The sequence below is a fragment of the Ammodytes marinus genome, assembly GCF_949987685.1.
Source record: "Ammodytes marinus genome assembly, chromosome: 9".
In the NCBI taxonomy this organism is placed as follows: Eukaryota; Metazoa; Chordata; class Actinopteri; order Uranoscopiformes; family Ammodytidae; genus Ammodytes; species Ammodytes marinus.
In genome coordinates, this window is record NC_137213.1 from 14,703,132 (window position 1) to 14,727,753 (window position 24,622).

Sequence of the window (24,622 nt, forward strand, 5' to 3'; positions counted from 1 at the left end):
CTGTAACATAGTGAATGCATTTAAATGCAGTGTGAGGAACTAAGCAGAAGAACTCTGTTGTCCAGCTACTGTATCTTTTTTTCCACAGACAAGGCTGAAATAGGCTATAGACTATACACAGTGCATGGGCAACTGAGGGCTGCCCCATTTCCAATTGTTTTTAAATAAACTCAATACACACTGTGCATGGATGTGAACGTGACATGATCAGATAATTTCGGATTTCCTCCCAGATGAACTGATTAAATTTTTAGGCTATTAATTGTCTAGACCAAAACATTTTATTTCTTTTTTTGTATAACTCACATTTGCATAATATGATGTTAATATCAAACACACAAACTAAAAAAAAGAATTTTTTTTTTTTTTTTTTTTTGGAGGGGGCCCCCCAGGCATTCGGGGGCCCTAAGCGGCTGCTTAGTTCGCTTATGCCTCGGGCCGGCTCTGGATAGACGGATAGATAGACGGTTAGATAGATAGATAGATAGATAGATAGATAGATAGATAGATCTTCGTCATATTTGCTTTCATCTTTGCTCTGAAGCCACAGGTTATACGACGGCTCTTATCTGTCAAATTCCAAATGTAAGTTATGACAGGACTCTAAAAAGAATGGAAACAAATGGGGTTTCTTAGGAAGACGGACACATTCTCTTTTCAGTGGCCATAAAGAAGACAAAGCTTTTTACAGTATCCACAGACGCAAGACTTGACCTTTTGGCCCCTAGGGGGGAAAGGTGAGGGCTCTGGGAGCAGAGGCCTGGTTCCAACAGTCTGCCGGCAGACGAGACGTATATGTCCTTCTCCCCACATTCCTTCCCATCTTAGATCACTGAACAGCTCTCGCCGGCTTTCTGCCTTCAGTTCCTTCCACCCCCCAAAGCAATATAACTCTTTTATTTTTTGCCCGGATGGCACCTTATAAAGGAACCAAAATAAACCAGGTGGTACAAGTGTAATAAGCTGGCTGAGCTTCCAGCGCGGCTTTAGCTGGTACCATTGTGCAGGTGCCTCTGAGTTTGAAATTCAGATTAGTCTGATGGGGCTGGAGGTTAAATAGTCAAGAGAGGATTTCCTCCTTCCATTCAAATGAGAGTCTCAAAAAAAGTGTAGTCATCACGAGCAAAGGTTCAGAGAAGTCTACTCTGGAAATACATGGGGCGAATAAAGGAATAAGCCAGTGTAACCTGGAGCTGTGGCTTTTATATTCTGGGACAACACAAGCCACTTCTGATTTTATATTCATGACTTTGGAGGTGTGGGGAGGAAAAATAAACACAACAAGCAAGGAGAGTATACTGGTGGAAGCCAGGCCCATTCACTAAACTGTCACATATACAAAGTCAAAGCTGAGGCTGAGGGAGAGTGAGGTCATCCTCTGCAGCTAACACTGACTCATCACACACCCACACCCATGCACAGATTGAGATAAGAAGTCTTTGCTTGCGTTCAAAGATATGATGGCTTCATAGTGCAAACACTGCCTAAGTTTTATATCAATGTGCAAGCTCAAGAGAAGGGACACGGCAAAGAGCCTTTTGTGACAGTGGCCTACAAACAGGCAGGCTGCACGTCCCGCGGCAATGCAAAACACGTCACTTCTCTAAAGGATAATGACAGCGTGCACAAATGGTGCCTGGGAGCATCACAGCAGCTCTGCCTTTTCAGACAAGTCATGTCCTCTGCAGAACAGAAGATCAGAGCCCCTGCCAAGGGGATACACGGGTGTGGAGCGCCCTCTAGGGGGGACAGAGTTGAGCTGATTGGACATGAGAAGCAGCCATCCAAATACACATCAAAGCTCACCCTATGCAAATAGGGCTCGAAAATAGAAATTGTTTTTTTTTAAATGACTTTTGATATGTAAATGCTGCACATATGGTTGATGAGTTCACAAACCAAGCATGATTACTTTGTGTATTTACATGCTGTGTCATCCACTTGTGTTCATGCACAATATGAAATTGACATCCATATGAAGTCAAATAGAGTGCCTTTGTATTTCTATATATTTTTTAAGTCAGCTGTTTTAAGATTATACACAGATACAGATACAGAGTGAGTGACCCCGGTAAAAATCAATTTTTCCTTTTCCAAGGAGCCTTTTTTGAACATTACATCCAACGCCAGCCATGTTGCAGTGACAGTGTTAACGGCGTGTGTGAACAAAGCGTGTGATCGTCCCAACGCCGAGAAAAGACGAGCTACGAGACAGGAATCAGGCATTGCTGCAGCGAGGGAAGATATACGGCCCGGAGGACACTAGGGTCAAATTTGGAAGTCTCATCATTCTTTTCAATGTCACACACACAGGGTCGAGCTATCTTGGATCATTCAATGCTTTTGAGGACGCAGATTAATTAAGAAGTGTAGCCTACTGGAAAACAAAGAGGGGGCCCAGAAGATTTCACAACTGAACATTTAGAATTAAGATGGTATTCACGAATATTGGGTCGATTTCACAAGAAGAAAAAAAAAAACATGAAAATATGAAATGCGGCTGGACCGTCGTATAATGATTCTTCCAAAATAAGTTAAGTCTGTTACCAGTAGATAACATTAATGTAAATTGCTGGAATTCCCCCTAGAACACACTATTAACCTTACCTCACAGAGCAGCTAGCTACTCTCCCAGGGCCTCACTGGAACAGAGAATGTGGGGTCTTACTCAATTTTCCTGGTAAATAGGTTTCTGCATTTTTAAATCAGGATGCTTCTGAGACTTCATGTTGAGCGATACACCATTATTTTAAACTGACTGAGCGTACCAAGGATAAAGACTAGGCTACACCATCTGCAGTACGTTCAAGTTCCCATTTGGTTAATTAAACTTGATGAATAATCTAACAGCTGAAAATAACAAAAGGTCACGTTCTCAGGGGAAACGGTAGCCTTGCTTCACACTGCTACACTGGATATCTACTTCCAACTCCTGTGCAGTGTTCACAGTCTCAATTAGATTGTGTACAACTTAACAAGGTTTGGATAGACTAAAGCCCAGTTCAGACCAAAGATTCGCCTTGCAACTGCTTGCGACGAGACGGTTTTAGAACGTCGCGGGGGATAAATCGCAGCAGTGTGAACTGCTCGTTGCAGCGCGTTGCAAGCCGTTGCAAGGCGTCGCAGAAGATTCAACATGTCAAATCGCAAGGTCCAGTTTTAGAACGTCTCAGCCGTCTCGTCGCAAGGAGTTGCAGTTGCAAGCAGTTGCAAGGCGAATCTTTGGTCTGAACTGGGCTTAACAGTCAATAAAAAAACAGAGTTCATCCGACGTGGCACTAAATGACTAAATGGTATTTTTTTTTTCATTCAAATTACATATCACACATCTAATAACTGTTGAGTTGTGTAGCCCCAAGCAGCTTTGTTAACCTGGTTTCGATGACACGGCCCAAACGTGACAGCGCAGCTTTGTTAACCTGTTTCGATGACACGGCCCAAAAGTGACAGCGAGAGCTTGGTCACAATGTAATGCATGACTCTGGCTTTCAGTTGGGACAGAGTCAACTGGTCAGCTTATGCCCCCTTGTGGGAAAACTGGATTCGGTAAATGCAGCTGGGGAGTCAAATAAACTTCAATCTTGGGGATTTTTTTTTCCGCAGAAAGTGATTTTTAATTTCAGAAAATCACAAGTTCACACACCCGCCATTTTCCCTAGAAGTTAAACGCAAGGGTTTTTCAGAACAGAACAGGCTTCAACGTCTGTTTAATGTCAAAGAGCGGCAGAAAAGGAACATATTGGTATTGTGTCAAATACAGATGTATATATTTATTTAAAAAAAAAAACTTCATACCTTGTGACACTACTTTTAGACTAAAGCCACAGTTCAATATTTAGCAATCTGCATGATATTTCAATGAGCCTGCTAAACTTGACTATCAACTCAAAAATGTGGCTTCTCTTTGACTAGACATTAGTTACAGAACATGCCTTCACACACACACATCTTGCTGTTTACTTCAGTGATCAATCGTTTGAACTTAAAACTATGGGGCCCCTGGTACGGCCTCTGCGTGGCCTCATGCTTCCCTCTTCAAGCCGGAACATGTGGAACATAAAAGTCATTGTCAAAGAAACGTTGTTAAAGGCAAATAACTGTGGTCTTGTAGTCTTTAAACTATCTATTCAGTGCTTAACTGCAGGGACATTCTTTTTTTCAATCAGCTATGTAATAAGAAAGTCCAATCTTGCTCTTGCAGACAATGCTGTTGATGTGCAAAGTGAGCCTCTTGATGATTTTTCACAATATTTCTAAAGAGAGTAGGGTTTAAGACAGAGGGTCGAAACAATCCATTACAATTAATTGCTGTAGCTTTGTCCTTCTGGTGGTTGTGGAAGCTTCATATTATCTTTAGACATCATTAGACGCCTTAATTCTTGAAGAATAATTTTAATGCTATAAGAATTCTGCCATTTTGCTAACACTGGTATGCTACGTGTATCCACCTGTGAGACAAAAAGGAGAGAAAAGAAGAGAAAAGAGACCAAATCAGTCATTGTGACAGGACGGCCGACAGTGAGTTATCAATGCATCACAAAACGAAACATTTAAACAAAAACTGTGACAGAGATACTCTACTAATTTTGTGATGACTCACCGCCCCATTGGAATTATTTATCCCATTCATGCTAATTTTTGTTACAAATTTAACAGTCGGGCAGCATTCGGGGTATTTGGGTCCACATTCCACTCTCAGACTGTATATCCTGTTCTCATAATTGGTCTGAAAAACACAAAAGGGAGCAGAGAAATTGAGAAACACGTCAGCTACGGTATGGACATTAGTTGACAGTGTTTTTTTATTGGAAGCACAGTGGTGACATGCTGGGTTTGCTCTGCTTACTCTCGCTGGTCCAATGATCATGCCCGTCCACCGTGTGAGAGTCATGTCTTCGTCATCCTCAAGGCCCCAGCTGACTGTGCCATCGCCGTCACCCTTCTGCCCCTCTTCAAGCTCCTCCAACAAGCGAAAATTGCGTGGCATCGTTACTCCTTTAAATAAAAATAAAATCACAATGAGATTTTTAAGAGAATATTCTAAAACACAACCTACATATTTATCCACAAATGCACCTGTCCCTCCTTAGAATAACTTTTGATAAAATCTACAGCACTCGCCTACTTCAGGAAATCGATGATGAGCCTTCCTTAACAGGAAGCAAAGTAACCATTTGTGACGCGTTTTTCAAGATTTACATCTTCAGTAGGAACCAACAAACTCGCAGAGCAACAGACTGGATACGGAAGTAGAAAAGCACTGTAAGACGAGGAATGTTTTTCTTTTCATGGGATTTAGTAACAATAAAAAGAGTCACACCTTTTCTCAAGACCAACTGGTGTGGAGGATAATTGATTAACGATCACCTGATCAGCAGAAAATGTATCCGTAATTATTTTGACATTGGCAACAATTCAACATATTTGTTCCAGTTTCAATGTGAGGATTTGTTGCTTTTCCTTGTCTTCAATAGCAGTAAACTAAATATCTTATCACTCAGTTTTAGACTGAAAAAAAGACACTTTTGAAAATTGTGATGGGTTATTTTTATTATCACTATTTTCTTATGTTCTATAAACAAAAAAGTAACGTCAAAGTAACTGGTGGATTGATTGATAAACAGAGTGGAGCCGGGCAGGGTGAGATACACCCGTGTCTTAAGCAGGGTTAATTGACCCGGATCTAAAAACAGGGTGTAACCCTTACCATCGCACAAAAAAGCCGGACCGACTCGGGTCAACGCAGGGTTTTTTGTCAGTGGGAAAGCGGTAATACCGTTCACCTTTTTAGTCAACAAAAAGTGATGCATCGAAATGAGTGAGAGCCAAACATGTGCAAACAGCACTAGTTGATACAATAAATGACTCAACAGCTGTGCATATGCATGAGGCCACAGCACATCCTGGTCTACCTGTTGGGCAACTGCATCTTTGATGATTTGTTAACAAGACATTTAGTAAATATATCAGATGCTGCTGAGCATTGGCGATTAAGAATCTGCACTTCAGACAACAGTTTGGAAATGGAAACAGTCATGAGATTTAGAGCGCATGTGCCAACACAATTGTTTTTTTTTTATCAGTTACTCAGGGTAAAATCCACTCATCTTATGACCTTAATACAACGGCTGACTTATATAGTCGATCAAAGTGTTTAGCTAGTGGGAAAATGTTCCTGGGGGACGGTTCAGACATTGACATTATTCACACAGCCTGATCGCAGAGGTGTAAATGAACCAATAACAACTTATGACTGGAGGAATGGTGACGGTTGAGAGGAAAGAACTAAGTAAAACTACAGAGTTTCATTATGCTCCAGAAGACAAATTTACAGAAGGGGGAAGTGAAAAACACTGTTTAAAAAATGGCCGCTCTGACTGAGGCAAGAGACACGGTGAAAACATTCAAATCTCCCTTCATCCAATATTTCATTCCGCCTCCTCCCATCTCAAAAAGATTCATCACAATCAATGCTTGCAAGTTAATTTTAAAAAAATCAATATTTCACTTCTAGTTTGCAGTTGCCATGATGAAGGATTGACTGTTAAGTGGCATTTGAGCTCTGACCCATATAAAAAGACCTTTGCTCACAAGAAGTTGTTAAGGATTTCAGTCCATTATCAACATGCAAACAGTAAAAGGTAAAGAGACCAGTATTGTCGGTTAATTTTAGCTCACCACAGCATGGCTGATATCAGCATTTGTCAGCTGCTAAGTAACAAGACACTGCAGCCCAGAAGCACTCCAGCTACTAGGGCTGAAACTTTGGCCCTGTTTCCACCTGGGATTATGATGTGAAGTGGCCAGCTCTCAGACCCCGTTTCCACTTGTCTTTAGCATCTGACTTTATTTGTAATCGGATCACATGAATAAAGCTCTAACTACAGGTGAAAACACTCTCAAAGACGCATGGAGATCGGATCACAAAAACCACATTCGGAGGTAGTTTACGTCTCTTGTGTCCGCATTCATTTGGTAGTGGAAACACCAATGTGACTTTTGTCCACATTAGGGACCTCCTACTCAACTGCTGCCCCCTGCCTGCCTAATGTGGACAAAAGTCACATTGCTGTTTCCACTACCATTTGAATGCGGACACATGCGACGTAAACCACCTCCGAATGTGGTGTTTGTGATCCGATCTCAATGCATCTTGAGAGTGTTTTCACCTGGAGTTAGAACTGTATTCATGTGATCAGATCACAAAAACCACATGTTAAAGACAAGTGGAAATGGGGTCTTATACCATATATCTAGACTGCTGTGGACTCACCAGAATAAGAGTGTTTGTAGGCCTATAGGTGTGGTTTAGTAAAAGAGGGAGAGAGATAAAAAGGTGAGAGCAGCACAAAGCTAATCAAAAAGGTTTTATTGACCGCTGCCTAAATGCCTGCTGTGAAGACTTGTTAGTCTAGACGTTTTTTTTCTTCTTTTTTTTCCCGTCAGCTGTTATAATGCTTCCTTTACACACGGTGGTGGGAACGCCAAAACAACACACTCTGTGGCAAACAGCCTACAGTAGCCTACACTAATGTTTAACAGTAAACTATATAAAGACACACTTAAAATAACAATATCTCAAATATACAAAAAGCTGTGACTTGGATAACTTGACGGAGCGATCGGTGTGTAAATTCATCCGGTACCGTGTCTCATGACGGGCTGTTTAAAAAGAAGAAGAATAACAAACAGCGAGACGCACATTACAACCGCATTTCTCTAGCTGTGCAGTGAACACAGAGAGAGCTTTATTTTATAGTTTTGCTTTTTGGAGTGATCATTAGGCTACTGACTTTATTTAAGACTGACTATAGCATGCGACCCAATGTTTAGAACGAGAGCGCCGAGTGTGTAAATAGTGACACCATCACATTCAGACATGGGCCTAGATTTAATAAATAGCTAAGCTACTGCTAAACACATGGCATGATACGTCATAAATTAGCGCGTTGACATGGCACCTTTGTTCCCACCGAAAGCCGAGCCAAGCGAGGTGAGAACCACCCGGGTCTACTGCAGGCTCAATTGACCCGGATCTAAATGCAGGGTGTAACCCTTCCCATCTGACATAAAAAAAATGGATCAACGCGGAGGGTTTTATTTATAATTAACATAAATAGCTTTTTTGGCGTTACATTGACCCAAAACCCAAAGATAAACAGTTTTCTATAATACAAGTCAAGGGAAACGCAGAACATTCTTACATTCGAGGTGAACCATTAAATGTTTGACATTTTTAGCATGAAAAATTACTTTCACCATTAGAACCTTCACTCTTAATTGACTAATCATTTTCATTTCTCTGGGTTGTTTTCCCAGACTGCCCCAACATTGTCAGATTTTTTAAAACCTTACAAATATCTAGACTGCTGTGGACTCAAAAAACGAACAAAAAAAGTCCCTAGCCTCTATCGTTTGTGGTTGTCCTCCTAACCTCTACTACTCTATAGCCCTCAGATTATTTTAAATAGGACTGATATGATTATGTTCCTACTAAAATGTATGGTTTTAATTCAGTTTCTTGTGCTAGATGTGATAATACACAAGCTGAACACATGTGGGCTATATCGCGAGGCACGAGGTTAGTTAATTGCTTTATTCCAGAAATGCGATGACTGGTCATTTGCTCGGTTAAAAATGTATCGGCGGGTCTAGCCAACTAGATAGATCAGATACTTTCGTTTCCCAGATAATTGCTCAGCCTACATCACAGGAGGTGCTCACAAAGATCTACTTTGAGAGCAACTCCTGTGATGTAGGCTGTTTAAGCTAAAGCTGAAAAAATATATTAAACCGTGTAAAAACTTATTGTTTTCTTCTTCTGCAGTTCAGAGTTTATGATGATAGTTTGAGAACAGCACTTCCTGCTGAGCGCTATCAGACATGGGTTCCGACTATTTGCTGAAAAAAAGCACGTTTTATCATGTCCACACACACCCCCGCCCTACAATGGCGAACATCTAGAAGCTGTCATATACCGTGTGTATGGACTGGACGCAGGGTTACTTTCCCCATCTGCTCCTACAGTATTGTTTTTTCTGAAGTAGAAATTTCGTTAGGATTTGATAATTTCGTTAGCTTGTCGGGCGCATTAAAACCTCCCAAATCTGTTGTTGCAACGTGCGGCGTTTCAAAGGGTCACTATCAAAAACCCATATTTGTATTCGTCGAAATTAACGTACAACATCTGTATGGTTACTTCGGTGCACAGCAGACAAGTGAGGATAGTCAATACAAAATGCGTGTAACCCGATAAAATGACAATGTAGCCGAAAACACCATCGACCGTCGCGCCGCGCAGTGATGGAATATTCTAGTAGCTAGGCTAAACAATACTGTCTGCGGTTGTTTACAATCATCAGCATTCACGCCCGATTAAATTTATATCGTAGATTTATATCAACACGCTATGAAGTTTGAGTACGACCACACAGAGTCAATACTAGCAACACGATTATTTCTCATAGCTTTGGCTATTTTAGCTCGCGGGGCACGCTATCTGCAAGCTCGAGCTCCACGAGATAGACGGCTCCCGCGGAGATCGTTGCTTTATCGAGAAGTGAAATTTACGCATAGGATTAATTGAGAGCACTTTCTTAAACAGACTCAAAACATGTTATGTTCGCGGATGGTTCGTATGCTGGTTTCATACATAGAGCGCGGCCCTTTTGTGTAGTTATGGATGTTAGTTTATTGAAGCACACAAACCTGAGAGGCCCGCCATCTTCATCAGCCGAATCCAGAAACGCACAGAGGTGTGACGTCAGCGCGCAGTGACACCACAGGGGCAGATCTCTGTTCTGGTTCGGCTCTGTCAATGTAAGTAAAAAAAATAAATAAAAAAAAAGCTGCAATTAATCATATCACCAGCAACTTTAACTCTGAGCCTCCTTTGTGCGATGGCTGGAGTAGATGTGCACTTGGCAGGGAAATACATGGGTGCTAGGTGTAGGCTATTTATGGAAGAAAAGTGTATCTAGACTACTTTTGATTAATGTAGGCCTAAGGGTAAAATCTTGTGCAATACTGGAAAAACTCATTAACCAAAACAACAAAAGGGCAAGCAAGAGAATTTGCCTACTGGAATTTCTTGAACTCTAATGTACAAAGCCACTTTGAAATTATTCTTATATATTATTATAATATATTATTATTATTCCGAAAATTAATAAGCAGTAGGAGTTAAACGGTGCACAGCTATTGTAGCCTCCATGGTGATGTACTGGTGGTATTGGACAACAAATTCATAAGTGATAAAAAATCATAAATTAAACTGCATTAACAAAAAACTAGCTGTCAAGTTAGTTATGTAGCCCAACAGGAAGAAATGCTTCTCTTGTTGCCAACAAGCCCAAACATGTTGGACAAGCTAGAAGACCTTGCAAGGTCTGAATAAAGCAGTTATACTGTTATACAGGTCCTTCTCATATAATTAGCATATTGTGATAAAGTTGATTATTTTCCATAATGTAATGATAATAATTGAACTTTCATATATTTTAGATTCATTGCACACCAACTGAAATATTTCAGGTCTTTTGTTGTTTTAATACTGATGATTTTGGCATACAGCTCATGGAAACCCCAAATTCCTATCTCAAAAAATTAGCATATCATGAAAAGGTACTCTAAACAAGCTCTTAACCTAATCATCTGAATCAACTAATTAACTCTAAACACCTGCAAAAGATTCCTGAGGTTTTTAAAAACTCCCAGCCTGGTTCATTACTCAAAACCGCAATCATGGGTAAGACTGCCGACCTGACTGCTGTCCAGAAGGCCATCATTGACACCCTCAAGCAAGAGGGTAAGACACAGAAAGAAATTTCTGAGCGAATAGGCTGTTCCCAGAGTGCTGTATCAAGGCACCTCAGTGGGAAGTCTGTGGGAAGGAAAAAGTGTGGCAGAAAACGCTGCACAACCAGAAGAGGTGACCGGACCCTGAGGAGGATTGTGGAGAAGGGCTGATTCCAGACCTTGGGGGACCTGCGGAAGCAGTGGACTGAGTCTGGAGTAGAAACATCCAGAGCCACCGTGCACAGGCGTGTGCAGGAAATGGGCTACAGGTGCCGCATTCCCCAGGTAAAGCCACTTTTGAACCAGAAACAGCGGCAGAAGCGCCTGACCTGGGCTACAGAGAAGCAGCACTGGACTGTTGCTCAGTGGTCCAAAGTACTTTTTTCGGATGAAAGCAAATTTTGCATGTCATTCGGAAATCAAGGTGCCAGAGTCTGGAGGAAGACTGGGGAGAAGGAAATGCCAAAATGCCTGAAGTCCAGTGTCAAGTACCTACAGTCAGTGATGGTCTGGGGTGCCATGTCATGTAAATGGTTTACTGACCATAGTATTACTGTGCTCAATTGGCCTGCCAACTCTCCTGACCTGAACCCCATAGAGAATCTGTGGGATATTGTGAAGAGGAAGTTAAGAGACACCAGACCCAACACTGTGGATGAGCTTAAGGCCGCTATCGAAGCATCCTGGGCCTCCATAACACCTCAGCAGTGCCACAGGCTGATTGCCTCCATGCCACGCCGCATTGAAGCAATCATTTCTGCGAAAGGATTCCCGACCAAGTATTGAGTGCATAACTGAACATAATTATTTGAAGGTTGACTTTTTTGTATTAAAAACACTTTTCTTTTATTGGTCGGATGAAATATGCTAATTTTTTGAGATAAGGATTTTTGGTTTTTCTTTACTTTTTTGCCAAAATCATCAATATTAAAACAATAAAAGGCTTGAACTACTTCAGTTGTGTGTAATGAATCTAAAATATATGAAAGTCTAATGTTTATCAGTACATTACAGAAAATATTGAACTTTATCACAATATGCTAATTATATGAGAAGGACCTGTATATGCTTTTATGGAGTTATGACATCTTTAAATCACATTGCATTCCTCAAACATATGAAGTCTTTAAGGATAATCTCGATCTAAATGTACTAAATATGACAACTAAATCATTAGTCACTGCCTGGTGTATACCAAGACATTTTAATATTTCCATTTGATAACATGGTGCAGGCATAAACAAATATATATATTTGGTTTAAACATTTCAAAATGTGATGAATTACAAATTTAATGAAATTCAACTTAACCACTGTCTGGAATAAAAAAAACTTTTAAAGCATTTTCAGTGAGCAACATTTTATTTTCTCCCTTTATTAACAAGTAGTCGATGCAAGCCACAAGGATCATTCAATTCTGTGGAAATATTAAGTACTCAAGCTCCTAGACCGAGATCATTTAGACAACATGAACACACTCAACTTGGCTTGTATCATGGACCTATTATAAGAGGCTTGTATACATCCCAAGAAGACAAAAAGAAACACTCAGCAATTACAATGTAACAGGGAGAACAAAAACCGCAAGAGCATTACTTGAAAACAGGTAAACAAATGCAATACTGGCACTTATAAATATAAGCTGGATGCATACATGTTTTTTTATCTCTTTTTTTTAAATTCTCAATAAGACATCAAAGTTTGAATGAATCATGTGGTTATTCCTAAATCATGTTTTTTGTATCTCAAGAGTATTCAAATATCATATACGCCCAGAAATAATACGGTGGTTCAATTATACAAACATATTTTTTTTTACAGCACAAGAAAAATAGGTCAACACAGGATAGGATTTCTAATAAAAAAGGACTGTACATAATTGCATGGTGTGGTTTAGGCGAGTAGACGAACAGTCTTTCCGGTGACCGTCAAGTAATCGTCGTCGGCTAGCGCACGGAGCGCCTCGTCAAACATCTCCTTGGTGATAGCCTGGAAACGAAAGGGACAAAGGAGGGAGTGGGGGTTAATTCTTTTTAAACTTTTATTTTGAAAAGTTGATCAAATACTTTTCAAAGTTTTTATTTACTTTAGCGGAAATTAATTGCATTACTCAAACTGTAGTTCAGGTAAATTGCATCCTTTTATTATTGATCTGACATTAAGCCATTTATTTTTAATTGGCTTAACATAGATCCACAATTTAAAAAAATATATTTTATTTCTACTGCACTCACTTCTGAAAGCTGTCTGTTCAACATCCAATGAGGCATTACTGCATTAAACACCAATGTAATGGAGTGGAAATTAAAAATAACTTAAACAAATTGTAATGTCTCAATTTTAAATTTGAATTTAGTTATTTTTCATCTGATTTCACATTGAAAGTGATCATAAAAAAAGATTACCGTTTCAGACTGTCCCCTTAGGTCATCCAACAGCTGCTGGTATTTCATAGCAGGGGTCTTTCCCTTGGCCTGGATCAGTTTCTTCAGGGCTGAGGCGACCTCCTCCTTGCGCTTGCGTGCGGTGGCACTCATCCCTGGAATCACAAAGTAATGCACTCAAATACACAAGCTGGCAGTAAACTCAGGGTTTATAGTCAAGAAATGTAACCGCAGATTCTTTCGATTCAGTGAATTTTCTACAAAATGTCAGAAAGAAGTCAACCTATCAACAGTCCATAACTATTCAGTTTACAATCACAAAACAATGCGAAATACTTGCATAGAAAAGGCTGGAACCAGTGAATGTCTGTCATTTTCGCTTTTGTTGGTCACATTAAACCAACAAGGTGGTTTTTAGTATTTGACATGTAACAGGAGCCTTTTATTCTTAATACAATTAAATATCCACAAGGTTCTGCTTACCTGTAGTGATAATGGAGATGTCTACGAATCCCGTTCTGGGGTCTGTGGCCGACTGTTTGAGAGCCTCCCTGTGGAGCCGCTTGGCCTCCTCCACGTCGATGGTCTCCACTTTCTCGGAGAAGCGCACCTTGGCGTGAGCCTCTGCCAAGCGGATCAGAGACTCCAGTTGTCTGGGGTAGGCCGACACCATCCCCCGCCCACTGCCTATCTTCCTCATGTCCACATAGGCCTAAGGAAGCAACATGTGCAAGGTAAGTGAAATGGGCCGATATCAAATTAATAATATTACACAACTACGTGTTTTATCAGACCTTGCAGCAAATATTCGACGCCTTTAGAGAGAAATCACACAAACCTCAATGAGGGCCTGGCCGGCTTCTTCACTCAGCCGTGGGGTGATGTATGTCCGTGCGTATGCGATGTAGTCCTTCAGCACAGACATGTCCAGATACTCTTCCTCTATCTGCTCCTCGCTCTGGTAGTACAGCGCCACCAGATGGTGGGCCAGCCTGCGGTCGTAAGCCTCGTCCTGGGGGTCCAGCATCAGGAAGATGAGGTCAAATCTGGTGGAAGTAAGGCAGCGTTAATATTTGAAAAATAAAATCTAAGCCTAAATTACCATTAAAGTATCATCTCAGCAACATTTTAACAGTAATCAAGACAGTGAAAATAAGTTTTTTTTAAATCAGGTGTTTCAGTGCGTTTTGAGCAGACAGTGACAGTGGTAGTATTTACCTGGACAGCAGTGTGTGAGGCAGCTGAATGTTCTCAATCGTGGTCTTTTTGGGGTTCCACTGAGATTCAATGGGGTTAGCGGCGGCCAACACGGCGGTACGGGCGTTCAGCTGGCAAATAATTCCAGCCTGCAGACATAGAAAATAATATTGAAAAATTGTGAAACACCAACTAATTTCCATTTGTAAGTAAATAAAACATGTTTGACTTAAGTCTTCAGGCAAGACGCTGCAGGCACTTTCAAGCACTGGTCAAGTTTGAGATTTTTGGCTAATTTGACAAAAAGGAAGTTATGTAAAACCCCTGGGACACATGTAGTAAAAATGGAATAGAGACTGACATAACTGGCCTTATCCAACATCTAGATTTTAGTTTTTTTTAAAGATGCAAATTTACTTTTCTGAAAAAATTGTAATACAAAAAAAAACAATTGTTTTAAAGTTACCAACCCTCTGGCAAAGTTTAGGGTTTCATTGTACCCTATTAACCTGCAGTGGTTTGCATTTAAAGTCATTACAAATCTGCTTATACGGTTCTTAAAAAAAGAACAAAAAAAAACATCTCCAACACACACCTTGGCGATGGAGAGGGTCTGCTGCTCCATGACCTCGTGGAGCACAGAGCGTGTGCTGTCGCTCATCTTGTCGAACTCGTCGATGCAGCAGATGCCGTTGTCGCTGAGCACCAGGGCTCCGGTCTGCAGCACCAGCTGCCGGGTCTCGGGGTCCTTCATGACGTAGGCGGTGAGCCCCACGGCGCTGGAGCCCTTCCCAGAGGTGTACTGGCCGCGGGGCACCAGGTTGAAGACGTACTGCAGCAGCTGGGACTTACTGGTGCCCGGGTCGCCGCACAGCAGGATGTTGACCTCGGCGCGGAAGTTCCCCCGGCCCGTCTGACTGAAGTCCTTACGGGTGCCACCGAACAGCTGCAGCAAAATGCCCTGGGACCAACAGAGAGGGGAATTAAAAACACATGAGACTGCAATAACAATACCCTATGTCTTTCATTTATCAAACTTCATTCAATCATTCCAAACAAGTACAGTGTGAAAAAACAAAACAAACATATAGACAATTTGAAATGTTAATGTTAGAAAAAGAACGTGTTTATCGTATTTGTTTTCCTCTTTGTTTTGTGGATATTCTGAAAAGGTGAACAGAGACAACTGTTCTCTTGTTGATTGCATGATGTGTCCTTTATAATGAGAATATGAACGAGTCAGCTTTTTGGTAGGCCGTTAATATTTTTTTTATTCAATTGAAGGGGAAAAAATCCAACCACAGGAGTGCTGCCTTGCCCAGACTGTTTTAGGGAAATTAACAAGTTGCATACTCCAAGTAAATTTAATGAAGGCTTTAAAAACATAAAATATTTAGGGCTGTCAAATTAACGACTTAATTTCAATTAATTAATCACAGAAAAATTAACGCGATTAAAAAAATTAACGTAGATTAATCGCACTTCTATATTGCCCTTTGACCCGGTGCAAAAGAGGTGAAACAATAGCGGAGCTGCACCTGTATCTTGCGGACACGACCCGCACGGGATTAAAGAGTAAAGAAAGAAGCAGAGAGGGCTCTATGGATGTGTTATGGGCTGCTCCGGGCAAATAAGCATGAAGGTAGGAATACGTCTTATGTTATTCTCCGCCGTGTCTCACTTTTTGCTAGTTGCGATCGTCTAAACGGACACCAGCCCCCTCTCACTCTTCCTAGCATATGCCTGTCTTTTTTCCTCCTGTGTGTGTGTGTGTGTGTGTGTGTGTGTGTGCGTGCGTCATTTAGCCTTTTTTAGCGTTTTTTTTCAGCGCTAGTAGCCTAGTTCCTAAATGTATTTAATGTAGAAGCCTGGCTGAGGGGAAGAGACAGAAGTTACGAGAGACGGCGCGCGCGCGAGAGAGAGAGAGACGAACGGTAGCCTTTAGGCCTACAGTTGTTTATAAACAGGCATAAAAGTGTCATATAAGTATGCGATTAATTTAGATTAATTAATCACAGAGCCTGTAATTAATTAGATAAATTTTTTAAATTTTTGACAGCCCTAAAAATATTATATAAAGTGCCGGATGTAATCAGTTTTATTTTAATTATACTCGCCTCTCCTCTTACTATGTCCAAGAGTTTTCATTCAAAATGGCTCAGTTCCATCAAGTGATACTGTAAGGCGTGCCCAGTGCGCCAGCATTACCAATATCAGCAACTCGGGATAAGCTCACCGAAATGCAATGCAGTAATTCTTTATTTTAATATGAACAGTCAAAATGTCTGGTGTAAAAAAAAGTCTGAAACTAGCACACATGCATAGACTGAGTTGTAGCTATTTTGGGCTTGCATCAATTCACTTTGACACACAGGCTGCGTTCCAATACCCATACGTTCTGCTATTTAGTATGGTAGAAAAAATATTTAGGATGTCCCAATTCTTCTCGTCAGATTTACTATGCTTAAAAATAACCTGATGTCTAGCACATCCGGCCAAGATTTTTAGTGTTGAAATCAGCATGCTATTTGGGCGTTTCTGACCTACAACCCTCCGTATGAAAACAACCGGGGATGCGACGGATATAAAAGCAAGAGGCAAGATCAAGGCGCAATGTTCTGATGAAATGAATAAGTAAAAGTATGTCCCAATTGATTGTCTACTGTAAGCTAACTAGATTATTTGTATGGTCAGATGTAGTATGTAAAATAGAAAAGAGAAAGTGTATGCGATTTGGAACGCAGGGACACACCTTTTTGATGTCTTCGTGCTCGTAGATACTTGGGGCGAGGGCAGAGGAGAGGCGTTCGTAGACGTCGGGCTTGGCTGCCAGCTCCTTCAGCGTCTGCACTCGGTCCTCTGTGAAGAGCTTCTGGTCGGCCTCCTGGTCCATACCGTGCAGCCGCTTCTCGTCCGTCTTACGGAAGTGGATGGCGTCGATGTGAGTCTTGTACACGGCCTTCACGTTGTTCTGACGAGGGTTGACGCGCATGGGGACCGCTCTGTACACACCTGCAAGGGGCCATAGGGAAGCGGTAAGGAACGATGGGTCTTTGTAACATACACTAGAGAGGAGATTGGTGTTGAAACTATTGGCTGCTTGGCAAAACATTGATTGCGAACAGCTTTTATAGGTGTTAAAAGTAAAACATCAAACAATTCTACTTCCAAAGTGTGAGGAATTGTAGATTTTCTAGATTTTTTTTTCTTCAGAAAATATGAATGTTTTTTAAATGTTTTCAAAATGTTATCACATTCATCGATTGTTTTGAGCTAAAATCACCTTTGGCTCTGGAATATTGTGATGGTCAATTTGACTATTTTGTGGTATTTTGCTGACCAAACGATTGATATTAGAAAAAAAGAAAAAAAAATACATTATTATCAATGATGAAAACACTGAGCCGATGTAGGAATCTCACCGGTGATGTTTATGCGGTCTCCTGGCTGCACCTTGTCCACCAGGTCGTTATGAGCGTAGACAACCGTTGTGTGAGGCGTCTGACCGGCCGGCATGTCTTCAGGAGACTCTTGAATTTTGACCTGAGAAGAAGAAAAAAAAAAAAAACAGATCGGTAAATGAACAGATGTCATGACCTCATACGGTTACATGATGCTACTAATTACCACTTGAAATATTTCCCAGATTAAGTGTCGTTTGCCTGTAAGCAGTCTGGTCACGTTAACCAAGCCCTCAACCTCCCATCACCTAACCCTTACCATCTGTTTGTCTGAGAAGACTGAGCGATTGTGAACGAGCGACAGGCTGTGGGTGGTGTTGCAGTTGCGACAAACAGCCGGCTCAGCGATACGCCCGCGATCCACCTCCACGCGGGTGCTGAAGGCGCACACCTGGCACTGGAAGAACGCCTCCTGCATCTCTGGGATCAGCTGCGAGGTGCGGATCACCATGCCGCTGATGGTGATCAGCTGATCGATGTCTGTGGAGGAAAAACCACAGAAGGCACACAGCAGCTTTAGGCACCAAGTCGATACCTCACATTTTATTCAAATCCAGGAAAGACGGTTCACAAAAATCCCACACTAAATATGGCTTGGAACGTATTGGTGTGGTACTCCCTAATAAGTGTGATAATTAGAATGCATTCTGTGACATGTGCTGGATCAATGAATCCACACACACACACACACACACACACACCTTCTGGGTTCAGGCTCCGCATGTTTCTGGTTTTCAAGGCGTTGTAGGGGCGGACTTGGATCTGGTACTCCAGGATGGAGTCTGGGAAACGCTCAAAGAACAGCTCATTGACTGCCATGTCGAAGGTTGGGATGACCTCCTGAAAATTGAACAAAAAATACATTATTAGCATTAATAAACAGCCACTAGATAACGTTTTGTTTAAACTTTAAGAACAGCAAAAAGATGCTTAGAACATCCTGCTGATCAAATGTGACACAAAAACCAACAGTCAATTCCTAATGCATTTCGGACTGTACAGCTTGTTATTAAATTATCTCAGTCTTGTTTTGTGAGGTCAGTCATGCCTGAATTATAGTATAATTTCTTAAAATCTGATTTCTTACCAATATCTTTTTAAGCACTTTTCTTGTTAAGTTTATCATTTATTCAAACTTAAATACCTTAAAGCTACCCTTACCTTTAAAATGGTATTAATAAGGTAATGACACTCTAAAATGCAAGACAGACCCACCAGGAGTAAAAACAAACAATGATTTCAATCTCATAATATTTTGTGAAAACTTCAACCGATGATATTATTCGGACCGAACGATTTGATTGGCCGACAGACCTGTCTGTTTGCCGTCTGCTTCTGTATTGCGCATTCTCAACTAGAGGGTTTGTTTTGATTCCACGGCAGACAGTAGCGAGTAGCGACCATTGTAGAAAAGGCCCCAACGTTCATAAGTTACAGTGTTGTTATTTCTTACAGTGTGTTAAGATGTGTTTTGTTCAGTGTGGATAGCAGTCAGTTAGGGCCATGACGTCAGTCGACCAGAGAGCCTGTTTAGTAAGTTTCCTTTCTCTTCTCCCTCAGTCAGATGTGTGAGCATGCAATATGATAGTGCTGTAATTCTCAATTGCAGAATCGGTAAGAGTCCCTTTAAGTTAAGATTGATTAACCGCTTTAAAAAAACATGGATAGAACAATGTAACAGTAGCGCAGGTAATGATTTCAGCAAAACATTCTTCATAATGCACATGAGGTAATACAAATAAAGTATTCTAAACAGAAGGGACATTACCTGTGGGTAGCAGATGAGCTGTCTGTAAAGTTCTGCATCAAAGGCCTGAATATGTCGACAATTTACACTCAGCACTGGATCCCCAACAACACTGATCTGTGGGACAGAAATGTTAATATTTAGGAGCCACACAGACTTTTATCTGAGATTTCCTTTGGGGTGTGTTCTCCCCCCCCCCTTATTTGCTGTATAATACAGATCACGTAGTACAAGTCTGAATTCATCTGAAGTATAGATCACCTTAACAGTACCACCGAACACTCACAGCAACAGACCACATTCACTTACCTCTTCCAGCTTCTGCATGTACAAAGGTTCATTCAGGTCCAAACCAGCGTTCTCATCTTCAGTGGAAGTTGGGTCAATGAACCTCTGCAGGAATCTCTGAAAGCGAAATGAAGCAAAGTGTTGACAATGGACCCATCTGCAATTAGAAAAGGGGATATCTTATTGAGGCTAAAATGTCAAGATTTAATACCTGAAACTTCTCCTTGCAGGTCCCAACGTTGACATCAGTCCCCCAGATCACCAGCCTCTGGCCAGCGTTCTGCTCACTGCCTGCAGCGCCGGCACCATCGTTACTTGGCTGCGAAAAAACGTGAAGTGTAAACTACTGTTGTTTGAAGTTCTGTCAACTTTATTAACTTCATTGTGACAGGTTTCATGTTAATCATTTTATTCTGGATCATGCAATTACAATAAATAACTAACACAATTTAAAAATAAATCTCAGAATATTCTGGACTCTTCCACTGACCGGCTCAGAGTGAAGATCCACTTGTGGTGCCTTCCTGACTGACCCCAGATCAGGGCGCTGTCTGGCTGGGGTGCCTCGCACTGCGCTGCGTGGGGTCCCTTCAACCCTGGAGCTGGGGGTCCCGTACATCAGAGGGGAGCTCATGTCCACTTCATTGGGTTGGACTTTTAGAAAAAAAGGAAACTGGAATTAATTTATGCATGTCACAGCCAAGAAGATCCCATCATTTCCATTGGATAAAACAACTCAGTTGATCCTACCGGCACCTTTTGAAAAAAGTGGCAGGGTTTTTACAACTCCAGCACCTGCTGTCCTAAAGATCTTTTCTAGCTTGTGCCGGTGGTGTGTGCGCATTTGTTTTGGAAGAGAGTAAAAACCGCAGGATGCATCCCAATGAAGTTATTGCATTATTCATATGTGACTATGTAAGATTAATAATGGTAACGACAATGCTGAAGCAAAGTAAATTTCGATTTAGTAAAATTCATAAACACTGATTGTTCCGGTCTGCTTGCCTTAAATCAATTTGTCCCGGGAAATTGGATGCTAAGCAAAGGCATTTAATGATAGCATTATAAAAAAAAATGGCCTGGTATTTCACTGATTGCTTTATGTCTTGCTTGCTGTCACAGGTCAGTTATGATCATCAGAGGAAAAATGTGTCCGTTTCATTCTTGCAACACTTAAAAAATGTGGTTTAAATTTGTCTCACTGAGTGTAGTTAGTACCTGAGGGACGCGGGCTGGAGAAAAGAGAGGTGTCCTGGGGTGCTGCTGGACTGAGCACGTCGGTGGCCGGGGAGTTGGGCATCGGCATTAAGTCTCCGGTGGAGGAGTCCAGGCCTCTGCGCCGCTGAGACGGAGGAGAGGTGGGACCCTCACTGCTGGCTGAGGATACACAGGACACAAAGACAAGTTAATGACAGTATATACACACACAAACACAGGACACACACACACCACTTACAATCATGTGGACATCTCAGTGTCACAGCAGTTGGAGTTCAAAAGGAGCTGTTGAACAGACTGTTTCATTTCATTTAGGAAACTGAGAGAAAAAGACGTGAACGTACGTGTGGATGGGTTGGTGATCCTCTCTCGTTTGCGGCCAGGTGTTGACGTTGGGGAAGACATTTTTGCTGAGATATCTAAAAAAAACAAATGGATTCTGGTCAAGAACGTGTGCAACAATATTACTGCAAGTAAAGGTGTTAAGTCAGGTAGGTATGTTTGATTGTGTTTGTTTGGTGGCCATAAGGAGGATGATATCCACTTCAATTAGTCTGATTTATATTTTTTTTAAGGCTGATGTTTGCAGGTGGATGTAATGAATTGTTTTAGGACATTTTTGTTTGACACAGCAGCGATTGCCTAAGAGTCTTACTGTTCGTAGTTTTCCTGTCATCCTTGTCATTTTGTTTAATAGGTTATTGTTCTGTTTGTTACACTCTGCCTAGCAGGGATGCATACATGTAAAAATGGGGGGGGGGGGGGGGTGGAGAGAGAGAGGGGAGGGGGGGGGGTCATATATGCCTTTTAGTCCACTTTCGTACTCCCACCATCTGCTAGATGTAATGTAATCATATACCTGACAACATCAGACATGTTTAATAAATGTGTCAATTGAATTGTCAAATTAAAGAGCTGTGATGCTAAAGTGTGTCCTTTAGAGTTGGAATTATTGTTTTATTTCCAATAAGAGTTGAGCCTGTGATTTTTCTGATTATATGCTGAAAATGGACCGCACTTTGATACCAGTAAGATTAACATTTTACATGCACATTATACAATACACTGTAATATCTTTATATTTGTGTTTGTCTGTAATTTAAAGCAACGGTTTAAACTACATACAAGCACAATTTCAAAGTTATCTAGCATCCATTGGACATTCGACGACGTTGATATACTGCCTCTCTATACATGTAGAAGCATCATGAAATTAACTTCAGAATCAGTATAATACTTCTTTAGGTGTAACGCTGTTACATGACTTAACATTGTGATTCAGTTACTGTCATTGAAGACTTTTAGTCAATGAACAGTTGCTTCGCCACCATTTCACATGTGGCTGCAGAGGAAACAATAAGCTGAAACTAACGTGCAGCGTTTGGGCCGGGTTGACACTTAAAAAGTGAGCGTGCAATTTAAAATAAAGGGGTATCCAATCGAATAAACGTGTTTAATGCGTGACACTTTGATCGAATGAAAACAATCGATACATTATTAGGAAAAGAGTTAAGCAAAATAAGTTTATTCTTACCTCTTCTTGTGTGTACGTGCGACTGCTGCAAATCTGGCGCGAAACTGCGGGTGACGTAATTTTCGCGGGGAACTTTGGACCAATAGCAGGCCAGGATCACGGTGCTCTTTCCGGCCGATTCCTTCACTGAAGAGGGGTGTTCATATTGAGTTTCGCTCCTTACAACCTTAAGTACACACATATAAATATCTTTATAAATAAAACGGATTGTTTACAATACAACTAAACCTACATTATTTTCTCTGTGTTGTATTTAAAATACTATTTGCCTTTGCCTATGTGTAGGCTCATTTTCACTTATACCCCGGGTCTATTTGGTTTGTGCCAGCCTAAAAGTATTTTTCCCACTGTGTTGTCTGAAACCGTTCAAAAATTAACAAATAAAATAATAATACAAATTTAACGATAAAAAGAAGTGCAGATACCAAAACAATTGAGAACAAACACGTGAGATTATGAAATAAATAATTTCCTACACATATGTAAATAAGCGAATAAAGATCAAACTAATTTCACGAGACAAGACCTATGGACAAGACAGTAAGTTCCAATTGGTCATTATAGATACATTTTATTATGTACGAAACTTTCCAGGAAGACACGGGTGTTTGATTTTACTGGAAATAATTAAATTCCAGTGTTATTTCAGTGCACAGAAGAACAGTAGAGAAATATGTCCCCGGAAGTGATCAAAGCTCTAAATAGTAGGCACTGAGTAGTGCACTCAATCATACCTTTGTTGCAACATGACAAATTGAGGAAATTCAACCTAAAATGTATTCAATTTAATTGGTGATACAAATCTATGTGGCTAACTCTAAGTACATTTACTTGATCGAATGTGCCTTTAAACCTGCAGGTACGTTCATTGACCACCATGCGGGGCAATCTCCATATCAAAAAGGGCTCAGGCAGAGGAAAAGTACAGCTCACTTCCTACTGGGAAAAACACAAGAGTGTTTCCGAGAAGTGACAGTACATTTGTTCTTTAAGGAGGCTCTTTAAAGATAAGATTTGTGAGAGATAATCAGCCGAAATTTGGTTCATCACCTTAATCAGTCATCAGTCACCTACAGGTCATCATATACTCATCCATTTATTTATGTAGGTTTCTGTATAATCAAATAGTATTGATATATAAGTATTATGTTAATAACTTGTGAAGACAATAGGTAAATAAGGGTTTTCATGATGAATATAGCCAATTAGTGTAGTGTAGTAAAACAGACAGTTCAACATATAATACACCACCTCTATAGACACTTATTAATCATACAATTATTCCTTCCTGTATGCTCAGTGTCATGCTCATAGGTCTGCTTATGTTTGAGGCTTTTAATCATCGTTTATATGTGTGTCCGGTTTGTGAACCTCCGTAAATATGTGCTGTGTGTGTGAACATTAGGCAAATTGCCTGCATGCATTTGTTTGTTTGTACTTCCTATTGTTACAAGTTGCTAGTTTTTATCATTCCAAGCATTCCAAACACGTTGAACTTACTGTCTTAAATGACAAAGAAAAAGCTACACATCCTAACACTCGAGAAGCTGATACCAAAAAGATTTTGGCACAAAAAACAAACAGGACAAGAATGTATTGCCTTTCAGTCAATTAATCATATTTAACATACACATACTTAACTGAGTGGGAAGGTGTCCACATGAAGAACATCTGCACGAGAGTCCTGCTGGCCATTTTGAGTTATGAATGTAATATGGGGGGTGGGGTTGCCCATTGTTTTTGGTGGTCTTCCCTCCACAGCAACACCTCTTATACCACACGTTATTTTTATACAGAGGAATACTTTTGGGACAGCTGTTTATAGGCCTGTTGACCAATAACACATTTAAACCTCATGTATAAGCATTCAGATGTGAAAAATTACTAAATCAAGTTATAGCAGAAACTAGAATTTATTTAAATAGTGAAATATTAACTCTTAATACATAGTACAGATATTAATATGATATTATTATTATGAAGTTATTAGAGTAAG

At 40.7% G+C, this 24,622-nt stretch overlaps 2 protein-coding genes across 2 annotated transcripts; both read right to left on the reverse strand.

The window, feature by feature from the left end:
• Positions 1 to 3,690: 3,690 nt before the first annotated feature.
• On the reverse strand, positions 3,691 to 9,809 carry ube2v2 (ubiquitin-conjugating enzyme E2 variant 2). The gene is made up of 4 exons (XM_080034882.1): positions 9,709 to 9,809; positions 4,847 to 4,995; positions 4,601 to 4,726; positions 3,691 to 4,448 (listed from the first exon to the last, which is right to left on the reverse strand). The coding sequence occupies exons 1-4, from the start codon at positions 9,728 to 9,730 to the stop codon at positions 4,302 to 4,304; spliced, it is 444 nt and encodes a 147-aa protein (XP_079891008.1). The 5' UTR covers positions 9,731 to 9,809; the 3' UTR covers positions 3,691 to 4,301.
• Positions 9,810 to 12,152: 2,343 nt separating this feature from the next.
• On the reverse strand, positions 12,153 to 22,683 carry mcm4 (minichromosome maintenance complex component 4). Its single transcript, XM_080034878.1, has 17 exons — positions 22,627 to 22,683; positions 21,437 to 21,511; positions 21,093 to 21,251; positions 20,365 to 20,528; positions 20,086 to 20,193; positions 19,896 to 19,991; positions 19,608 to 19,703; positions 18,541 to 18,679; positions 18,099 to 18,319; positions 17,801 to 17,921; positions 17,131 to 17,390; positions 14,974 to 15,339; positions 14,400 to 14,527; positions 14,020 to 14,227; positions 13,665 to 13,893; positions 13,203 to 13,336; positions 12,153 to 12,786 (listed from the first exon to the last, which is right to left on the reverse strand). Exons 2-17 carry the CDS (start codon positions 21,495 to 21,497, stop codon positions 12,691 to 12,693), a joined length of 2,586 nt encoding a protein of 861 aa, XP_079891004.1. The 5' UTR covers positions 21,498 to 21,511; positions 22,627 to 22,683; the 3' UTR covers positions 12,153 to 12,690.
• Between the last annotated feature and the right edge of the window lie 1,939 nt (positions 22,684 to 24,622).

Excerpts from the sequence above, each read along its gene's own strand:
- mcm4 (XM_080034878.1), bottom strand. The coding sequence starts at position 21,497 with ATGTCTTCCCCAACGTCAACACCTGGCCGCAAACGAGAGAGGATCACC. Across the intron at positions 19,992-20,085 it reads CCTGCAAGGAGAAGTTTCAG|AGATTCCTGCAGAGGTTCAT; the intron begins GTATTAAATCTT and ends TTTCGCTTTCAG. Across the intron at positions 17,922-18,098 it reads TCTTCTCAGACAAACAGATG|GTCAAAATTCAAGAGTCTCC; the intron begins GTAAGGGTTAGG and ends TCTTCTTCTCAG.
- ube2v2 (XM_080034882.1), bottom strand. The coding sequence starts at position 9,730 with ATGAAGATGGCGGGCCTCTCAG. Across the intron at positions 4,996-9,708 it reads GAAGATGGCGGGCCTCTCAG|GAGTAACGATGCCACGCAAT; the intron begins GTTTGTGTGCTT and ends TTTTATTTAAAG. Across the intron at positions 4,727-4,846 it reads TGATCATTGGACCAGCGAGA|ACCAATTATGAGAACAGGAT; the intron begins GTAAGCAGAGCA and ends TGTGTTTTTCAG.